At 48.8% G+C, this 10,083-nt stretch overlaps 1 protein-coding gene across 1 annotated transcript; it reads left to right on the forward strand.

Moving 5' to 3' along the window:
- Nucleotides 1–293: 293 nt before the first annotated feature.
- On the forward strand, nucleotides 294–6,245 carry BOD1 (biorientation of chromosomes in cell division 1; the record flags this gene model as incomplete). Its single annotated transcript, XM_082324367.1, has 4 exons — nucleotides 294–641; nucleotides 2,012–2,136; nucleotides 3,946–4,146; nucleotides 5,373–6,245. 3 exons carry the CDS (start codon nucleotides 294–296, stop codon nucleotides 4,142–4,144), a joined length of 672 nt encoding a protein of 223 aa, XP_082180493.1. The 3' UTR covers nucleotides 4,145–4,146; nucleotides 5,373–6,245.
- Nucleotides 6,246–10,083: the final 3,838 nt, after the last annotated feature.

Raw genomic sequence — 10,083 nt, forward strand, 5'->3', positions numbered from 1 at the left:
GGTGCTCAGCGGCCTCTGACCGACCTGGCCGGCCTATAACGGCACCGCCACCGCCCTGCCCGCGGGGGCAGCCCCGTCCCCACTCAGGCTGCTGCTGGAGGCGGCGGGCAGGCCAGCACCGACCCCTAGGCGAACTACACTTCCCAGGATGCACCGCAAAAGCAAGGCGCCCGCCCCTCCGCGGCCTTGTGGGGCCGCCGTCGCGGTGCACCCTGGGAAGTGTAGTCCTCCCGCGCCACTCAGCAGCCCACGGCCTATAGCGGCGCCTCCCGCGGAGGACTCGCCTCCCCGTGATGCAGCGCGCCAGGGTGACGCAGAACGCGGCGCGCCGCCGGCGACGGTCGCGGTGCCGTGGGCCGAGGGCGAGCGGGGCGCAGCCGCTGGCGGGCCCCGGGCGCAGGCCGTGGGCCATGTCCGAGAGCGGCGGCGCCGGCGGGGCCGCCCCGGGCGGGGGAGGCGGCGGAGCGGGCGGCGGAGGGGGCGCGGGCGGCGCGGCCTCCGGCTCGGGGCCCGGCGCCACCGACCCGGCCTCGCTGCCGCCCGGCGACGCGCAGCTCATCGCCATCATCGTGGAGCAGCTGAAGAGCCGCGGCCTCTTCGACGGCTTCCGCCGGGACTGCCTGGCCGACGTGGACACCAAGGTAGCGCCGCCGGACCGGGCGGCCCGGCTCCCGGGCAGCCCCCGGGGATCGCCGGCGGGGCGGGGCGGCCGGCGTCGCCTCCCCAGGCCGGAGCTGCGGGCACCGACCCCGGAGCCCGGCTGCCGTTGGGGCACCCGCATCCCTTCCCTTCCCCTCTGCCCCCCGCTTCGCCCCGGTGTCCCGCTCTCGGGCCGGGGGCGGCCGGCCAGGATCCTGCTCTCGGTCGGTGGGGTTTCACGCCCCCGCTGCAACCGGCGTCTGTCGGACAGGCTGCCACCGAGCGGGTGCGGGCTCGAAGCGACAGCAACGCCCCGGAGGAGAAACGGGCCGGAGAACGGGCTCAGACTCCCATTTTCTAGCCCAGGCCTTATGAGGAAAACAGTCTTCCATAGGAACACCGCTCCTCTTGAGCATAATTCCTATATTTCCAAAACAAACATTTAACTTTCTTTCTTGAGTAGCTGTCCTCAGACCGTGGTTTGAAACTCATTTCTTCCTCACTCACAACATGAACACCTGAGCATTTGTTGGCAATATTGAAGTTGGGTTGTTAACAATTGCCCTGTCAAAATTAAACGCTGGTGTTTTGCTTTCCCAAACTGTTACGCTTTCAGCAAGAGTCCTGTCCTGGGATCTGCAATCGTCATTCTAGGCCACCCCAGCAGCTACAGCAAAACCATTCCTGAAGCTGTCGGGTCACCTACAGAGAGCAGCTGTAGGTCAGAGCAGCTTTGTCAGGATAGGTAGACGCAGCACCTCTGTTACCAGCCCTTTCGTTCATCATCCCATATGCATATCAAATTCTGAAATTTAAATGTTGCCACCCTCTTGTCCTTTCCTTGCACAGCACCAGGATCTGGATGGTACTACGTATCTACGTGGGTTTGTTAGTTCAGTTCCTGTTCACTGGAACTAAGTTTCCACTGATAAAGCCCTCATAATTCTTATCTTCTGTGTTAGTGTCAGAGAAGCAAATAATTAAGTTCTTTGTTAGCGACTATATTACTCAGCGAGTTTCCTAGGAGTTCTGTGATGGAGGGTTTCCAGACAACAAAAATTCTGCTTAAACAACTCTTGTCTGCACAGGCAGTTTGCTTTCACTCAGTAATATTATGAGCAGACAACAATTTTAAAACCAATCTCTCCGGCTATTTAAATTATTATAATAACACACTGACCAACTGTTCTTTGCAATTGCCAGTTGTGTTCTTAGGTAAAACAAGCCTACCTTTGTTCAGGAAGTGAAAGGATGGAGAATATAGACAACAGAGCAGCTGTGTACATGACAAAAGATGTACTATGAAGGACTCTGGCAGGGGATTGTTTTGAGATCTTTTAGCTGTTTAACTGGAATTTTGGTTTTTTTCCAGCCAGCCTATCAAAATTTGAGGCAGAAAGTAGACAACTTTGTATCGACCCACCTGGACAAACAGGAATGGAATCCAACAATGAACAAAAACCAGTTACGAAATGGGCTAAGGCAGAGTGTGATTCAGTAAGTAAGCAACGTTCTGTAAAATAACGGTAATGCTATTTGATAAGTAATATATAACTATCTTATCACCTAAGTCAAATAAGAATTTGCAGACTTAAGTTTTTCACAACACTTTCTCTTGTGCTCTCTTGAGTTTCACTATAATAGTGGTTGCAGTCTTACCTCTCATCAAAATGCTTACATCCCTGCTTTACCTGAAATCTGTATTTCCATGAGTTGAGCGGGATGGTGAAGTACTCACATTCGCTATCTAGCCAAGTTATTGCTGCAAATAACCAGCACTGTGCCTGCTAGCAAAACTGTACCTGATGTGCTGAGCTGAATGGCCTTGATCTTTATTTTCAGGAAAGAGAAGAGCCTTAAAGAAAAAAATCCTGAAAATGCCAAAGCTTGTTTAAGTAAATTTTGACCACTAGCAGGCAGTAATCAAACTGGGCTAGCCTGGCTTCATGCAGCAGAGGGTGGCTTTGGTACAACTATTTAAGATAGTACGTTTCCAGCATGACAAGAAAGCCAGCTTAAACTCTGCTGCTTAGAGATTTAGGTTTAGTCTCACTTGCTGCTAACGCATTGCAGTCTCAAGCACGAGTCTTAGCTTGTTTGACTAAAAGTCATGAATGAAAACTTCATAGTAAAAGTTGTGGGGAGAGGGGCAGTAGGGAACTTGCTAACGGCATTTATGCTTATAAGGAAAGCTATTAGAATGTCTCACACAGAGAAGAAACTGTATTTCAGAGCACTTGATAGAACCTGTAAATCATTAGTACGTAACGTTAGTTTGTTTAATCTGTAATTAGAGAAGGGGGTGTCCACTGGAAGTACAGAATTTCCTGCCTTGAGACATGTTTGTCAATGCTTCCTCTTATTTCATGTTACTCTACCACTAGAATGAAGTGGACAATTGAAAATTGTTATGTGAGAGAGCCTGTAATAAGAAGAGTGTAAAGGGCTCCCTTTAAGTGGGCTACTAGTGTAAGGAATAGACACAGAGTATTAGGGAGTTCGAAGAGTCTCTGTCACTCCTGTAGTTGCAAGACCGAGCACTGAGGGTGTCCTTTGTTGCACGCACGTATACGTGTGCTGTTACCTGGAGGTGACGGGATGTGCCCTGACCCCGCACCCACTCGCTCACCAGCCTTATTGGGCTTGTGGCTACTTTTCCGAGCGCCAGGCAACGTCTCCATTTCCTGTCCCCCGCTCCCTTGCAGACATGACTTAAGCCTGCTAGACAGCCTGTGCCCCACAATCCAAGAGGCTGACGCAGCCCCTGAAGTAATAAGTCACTTCAGTCACTACTGTTCAGTTCCAGAAACTTTGCTGCGTGCTACATGTGCTTGTTTTTATAATTAATACCCATCTGTCTAGACTAACAGTTATAAGGAGTGAGTGACAGTAATGTTGTTAGGGGGAAGGCCTCTTCTCCATCAAGTCAGCCAAAAAAAAGACTGTGCTCTCACCTGCCCTCCTCCTCAGAATAGCTTATTTCCCTTGTTTGTGCCAAAACGTGTTTGTTTGCTTTCATGTTGACCTCATTTCCACATGAGCCCTATTAAAGTGGCTCTTGTCCAGCGTGTCATTTAAGTACCTGGGAGACCAGATGTCAGTTCTTAATTCTGTGGGGAGAAGTGAGAAGGGGTGGGGGGAAATAGGTGATTGAAACAACTCCCTGTTAAGGACCTACTGAGTGGGCTGCAGTTCTCACCATATTAATGCTAATTGCAGTTGACAGGAAGGCTCTGGAGAATTACTGGAGGAGATTGGGGAGAAGTTTTTCCGAGGAGCTGAATGACTCCTTTGTCTTTGTTCAAGGTCAGGAATGCTGGAAGCTGGAGTGGACAGAATTATTTCTCAGGTGGTGGATCCAAAACTAAACCACATCTTCAGGCCCCAGATAGAGAGGGCGATTCATGAATTTTTGGCTGCACAAAAGAAAGAGGAAAGCGTGCCAGCTCCTCCTCCAGAGCCTGAGAACAAGGATCCTCCTGCTCCATCTCAGGATGCCTCCTAAAGGTCTTGTATCTCTGCACTTACTACTTACAGTTTTCATGTACCTCATCTCTCTAGTCTGTAGAATGCAAGACAGAGAAGACATTGTATTCTTCCTGGCTTGACAGGGAGGACACTTTGATCATCAGCGTGTTGTCAGTGTCAGACAGTCATCTGGGCTGCTTCCACTTAAGTGTCTGCTAAAAATACATTAGGACTGAAGACATAGGTATGATGTAAAACAGCTATCAAGGAACACTGTGGACTCTGCCAGTGCTGGTTTTGGATCAGGCCAAAAGGTCTTTTATTCCTGTAAAAGCATATCCAGCAGTGATTGACATGGCATTGGCTAGATAGCTTTCAGAACAATATCAAATGGATTAAAAATATATATCCTTTACTGCAATAGGGCTGAAAGGAGAGTGGTGACAAGTTATTGTGCTTTAGCATTGAAAGTTTTAGATAGCTCTTCTTTAGAACATGCACTGGAGTGTTGAATTGTTAGTGACTGAAATATTCCCTGCTGGAGTAAGGGTAGCGTCTCTGGGAGTGAATAACTGTTCATTCCAAATTGACTGGTTTAAATAGAGCAACCTATATCTTTCCAGCTGAAAGGACTGAGGGTGCTTTTGTTGCAAACAAGTTCATTCTGGCTTTTGTGATTAAAATAACTCAGGGGGCCTGAGAGGGCTATAATTGCTGCTCTGTCTTAACACAAATGACTATGCACCCATCTCTGCTAAGGCCCTGTGTCTTAACGTCGATTTGAATGTTGAGGCCTGTGTGCACGTTACTGAGGGATCACGCTCTTGATGGAAAATTTCAATCTGCAGCTTTCCTGGGGAACCTAAAACCATGCTGCATGAAAGGAAGTTAATGTGAATTCTTTATCTGCTAGGGCTTTCTGAAAGCAAAAGTTGTTCTTATAATCGACAGCTGATTTATAAAGAAGGAATAAGTAACCTACAACGGCTGTTCTTATGCTTGGAATTATTAGATCAATTAGCATGACTTTTAATTTAATAGTAGAAGTTAAACTGCCTGTAGTCTCATCCCGAGTTATTTAGTTATCTGTGACTTGCAGCCTTAATGCCTTGATAGATCTTTGCATTTGTCCAGTTCAAGTAATTTAAAGTCCATTATAACCTGCAGCTAAGTGCAGCTGTTAATTAATACATTGTAATCTAGTCTCTGTTCAAATGCATTTACTGGTGAAGGTACCATCCTCTAAACTCTCTTTTTTCTTGCAGTGAGTTCCTGATGCTAAGCAGCTGCAGTTGCAGAATACATGTCCTGTTAGATTGGCAATGGAGTACTTGTTCCATGTGGTGCAGGACTGCTGTCTGCCAAAGATGATTAAACTTTATCAGACCTGTGGGAAGGCATTGAAATCAGTGAATTTCAGATGTACCCGGAGTTCTGCGTGTGGAGGGACAGCCAAAACGTGAAGATATTTTTGCTATTAACGGCAATACAGAGAGCAGCGTGTATTTGTTAGTCATGCCTTCAGGCAAGGGGGTGGGAAGAAAAAGGGAGTTGGCTCTTGTCTGGGGGAGCAGGGAAGCGGTTCGAGATGATACTGGTCTTGGGAGCAGGAAGAAAAGAAAGATGGTTTGGGGGGTGGGGCAGTCTCTTGGAGACCAAGTAAGAGCGGACAGATTTTCTTTGATAGAAGCCGGACGAGAGGAAGCGTCGTACACCTCTGCTGCACAACGCGGCATGGAGCAGTAGGCGCCGAGTCAGGTGTAACTCATTGCACTCCGGCTTTAGGAGAGACATTTCCTGCTCAAAACTGGAAGGAACACTTCAGGATCCGTTAGCTAGATAATTTCTGTTGCATCGCAGGAAAATGTTTACAGTTGGCTATGACTATAGCTGATCTAATTCTTATTTCCTAAGTAACTCTGGGAAGCGCAGGGCACCAGAGTAGGTGATCAGTTTGAAACTTGTCTCTTTCAACTCGAAAGACTTTTCTTTCCCGTGAAACTTCTCAGGTGCCCGGTGGAAACTGTCCTATGCTTTCAGCTGGAACGCATGCAGTGTCCTCTGGATGACAGTCAAGTAGAGAATGTGATCAGATATTCTGCCAGCAAATGTCCCTACCTTTTGCAATAAAAGACTTCAAAAAGCATCTCTGACTCCTAGCTTTTTCAGAATTTTTTTTCTTAAGGAAAACTAAAGAAATCCAGGAGTCCCAATTGCTGGAACCCCAATGGTTGACCTCACACAGTTCATGGCTTAATCCAGGTCTGACAACAGGGGGTTGTTAGTAGAAGTTATCATGAAATAAGATGGATATTAGCATTCCTCTCCATGTAAGGTCTCTCTCAAAAAATCTAAAGTATCAAAGAAGAGCCCTGACGTTACCTCGCATCATTTATGAGGTGTAAATCCTGAGTAAGTTCAGCCTGGTGCTGGTGAAGGCATGTTCAACCTTGTGAAAACAATCCACTTCTGGCAATAGGCCAGAGCTATTCTGTTTTTTTCCCTTCAGATAGCGATCTTTTAAGCAGCTAGTACCTGCCTGTGTCATTGAATAACACCTGATACCGTTTGAATCCTTGCTGTTCATGGGCTACATACCTCAACCGCGGCCTTACCCATAGACCGTGTGTGTGAACAGACGCAATTCCGGCTACAGTCTGCTCCCTTTTCAAAACGGGTGCTTTGGAGGGACGATTAATGCCGTGGTTTAATCTTGTAGCTAACTCATTTTGCTTAGTGCCTCCTCTCAACAGAGTTACATGCAGAAAGGGAGCTGACAGAGCACCTGGTATTTTAACCCCTTTACGAGAGAGCGCAGGAAGCCTGCACGCTGCGCAGCGCTGTGTAGTCCCGCTGATACACGATTCTTCCGTCAATATTTTTATCCCATTTAAGAGCGTTCCTCTTAGAACGGGAACTGAAATACCCGTACGTTTTAGTGATAACTATATTGGCCGCAACCTTCCTGAGATGGTTTGAAAAAAACTGTATTTTGGGATAATCTGGTTGTGCGGCTTGACTCTCGCTGTTACGTAGCCCGTGCTCCTGCTATAAAACAGGACAAGGGGTACGTGAGGAAAGGGCTCTGCTGCATGTTGATTTGGTGGTTAAAGACTGCCCTCCAACTCAGAAGGAGGTGTTTTCCCTTGGAGCCTCAAGGGCAGCTCTTGGCAGGAAAGAGCCATCGTTTACCTCCTGGTAGGGCGTCTCGACCACTTTTTTGAAACGGAGCCATTTATGCAGGGGAAAAAAAAAAAAGTGCAAGAGTCTAGAAAGAGCAAGTCAAAAGGGTTTAACTGTGCTTAGACAAAGTCTGGACTACAGTAGTAGTAGTTAGGGAGCAGGGACACCAGTTCAGTTTTAAAAAGTAGTAAGCAGAGCTGGATTTATTGCAGTGAAGAGGGAGCCTGTACCTGCGTTCCCTACCCCTGACAAGCGCTCCGACAGCTAGGTGAAGGAGAGTAGATTCGGCCACCATTTTAAAAGGTTTTTCCTTTGTTCTGTCTTTGAACGTGGTGCTGTCTTAAACTCCGAACGCTAATGCTGTGCGTGGGGAGGGCTGCGCCTGTAGCTGGTCTGTGCATGACTGCAACGACTACGGGAGCGCTCAGATCAGAACTGAGGCACCTGATGAGATGGGGCAGCCAACCCACGTTTGGGATCAGTGTCTTTAATGTCTGGGCTCTAAAGTCCTTGCTTTGGATCAGAGCCTTGGAAGTAGCAAGCTTTGGAAGCATACCTTACATCCCACGGGACAGTGACAAAAACCACCAAGCCCTTACCGTGATGGAGGACTGGTAGGCAGTGCCCCTTGATCATACACGTTTGTCCCTGGCGACCGATAGAAACAGGATTCCAGCCTTAATAACTCAATGACCCCTGTAACTAAACACCTAAACCCAAGCATAGCCGGGGAAGGGAGGACAGCCAAATGGGAGAGAGTAATGTGTTAGAAGATCACTCATCTTTGGTTTCTTCCCTCATTGGTACCCAGGCCTTACTCATCCCTCAAGAACTCCCACATCATGGTAACGCAGTGCCAAGTTTAAAATTTATTACAGAATTCACAACCAGCCCAGTTTTGAATCTTGATACCAGATGAGCGAGACACCCAGATTCCCAGCCTACAGGTCAGGCAACAAAACCCCTCTCCGGGAAGGGGGAATCATCATGACTGTCTGGAGGCAAGTCCAAACCACAGCTCTGAATCCTTGGCACCGAGAAGGATCAAACTTGGGCCTCTGTCAGGACGGTGGGTCAAACCAACCCCTGCCCCAAACACGGAGCTGGTCATTGCCAAAGCACTCTGAATCCGCACTGGAATCGATACAGGGGTCTTGAATCCAAACCACGTCCAGCTCCGTTTCCTCGCCTGTTTTTTAGGACAAGCATGACTGGTTTTAACGAGGCACAGCCAATAGGCCTGGAAGAAAGTCTTCAATATATCATTTTGATTTTGGCCAGAAGAAGGGGCGCCGGGAGGGTTAGAAATCACACCTAGAAGGTTTCACGGACCGTTTGACTCTCTTTTCACCACCTCCCTAGAAAGAGCGAGAGCAGCACCCGCTGTCACGACGCTCCTCCTATGCCACCTGCTTCAGGCACGCCGCCACGCCAGGCCCACGGCCATCACCGGGTACCGGCCGAGTTTTCTGCCAGCACCTTCCTTCTCAGCAGCCGGGGCACAGCCGCGATTGCCGCCGAGCAGGATCCCATTCGCCAACTTTTTGCGAAACCGGAGACCAGTTTCTCCAGCTCAAACCCGCAAGGAACTGGAGCAGCTTAACTCTTTCACAGAAATTTTCCTGTTTATACTGTAGTGAAAAATACATTTTCCCAGCCTGCTTAAAGAGAAGCCAGCCTAATTCCTTGCGAGCAGTCAGGGCCCCTCATCTCCAGCCCCAGCCCCGCTCAGAAGCGCCGGGCCTCCCTCCCAGCTGTGTGCAGCGCAGCCGTTCTGGGTCTGGCCATCAGAGGGAGGTAAGCCATTGCTGCATTGCTCGCTCCCGATGCCTCCTTACAAAACCCCAGCAGATCCAGGACTCCAAAGCCTTTGCTGACTCCTGAGTGAATCAACTCAGCAAGGTGTGGGCAAAGCTCTCCCAGAGCGTTTCCGTGAGCCCTGACTGTACTTGTCTAATGCAAACCACGCAGCAGATACCGGGATTTCTCAAGAGGTTTAATAGCGGGAAGCAAATATCAATTCGGGTTAGGGAGAGTTTGGGGAGGAAAGCAAACAGCCCAAGCAATCAGGGACAAAAACACAGATTTAGGATGTGAAACTGTAAATTCTGACCTACCCAAATCTGTAATTAACTGATCTGCTCTGGTGTGAACAAGGTTGAGGCTAAAACACTAGCACCAGTGCCTGGGGCCCCAGGTGGTAGTGCCACGAGATTGTATCAGAATAGCTTCAGTTCTTGCATTTTTGTGATTCAAGAGCCGAGCCCACATCAGTGCCAAGTCAGCCTCGGAAACATGACTGGACAGTAACCAGCCCAGCAGTAGCTGCCCTTGTCTAGACGCCGTCGGAAGCCACGGCGCGGAGAAATGCGCTACCTCAGCCATCAGACTGGGAGCTGGCTCCACCGAGAATTCCCTCCAGCACTGGGACGAGCCCAGGGAAAGGCACCGTAGCAGAACGCAGCAAGTCCAACCCAGTGCCCCGGCTAAAGGAGTGCAAGGACCTCGCGTTTCGCTGATCTCATCTTGCTGACTCTCATATGAGGAAACCCGTGCCTTTTGCACTAGCGTCTTTATAACAGATACCTGTTCACTTGGAAAAATAGAAAAGAAAATCCCCAAACCAGTTCAGGTCTTGGCCCTACAAAGAATTCACGTAAGGGCAGATGCCTGCAGTCTGCTTTGCAGAGTTGAGGCCTTTGGGAAGTCCAAGCAACTTGATACAGTAAATGCATCCATTTTGGAAGGGTTTTGTAACAGAAGTAGAAAACCATGACATCCATGAGTTTCATA

The sequence above is a fragment of the Platalea leucorodia genome (genome assembly GCF_965183815.1).
Source record: "Platalea leucorodia genome assembly, chromosome: 11".
In the NCBI taxonomy this organism is placed as follows: Eukaryota; Metazoa; Chordata; class Aves; order Pelecaniformes; family Threskiornithidae; genus Platalea; species Platalea leucorodia.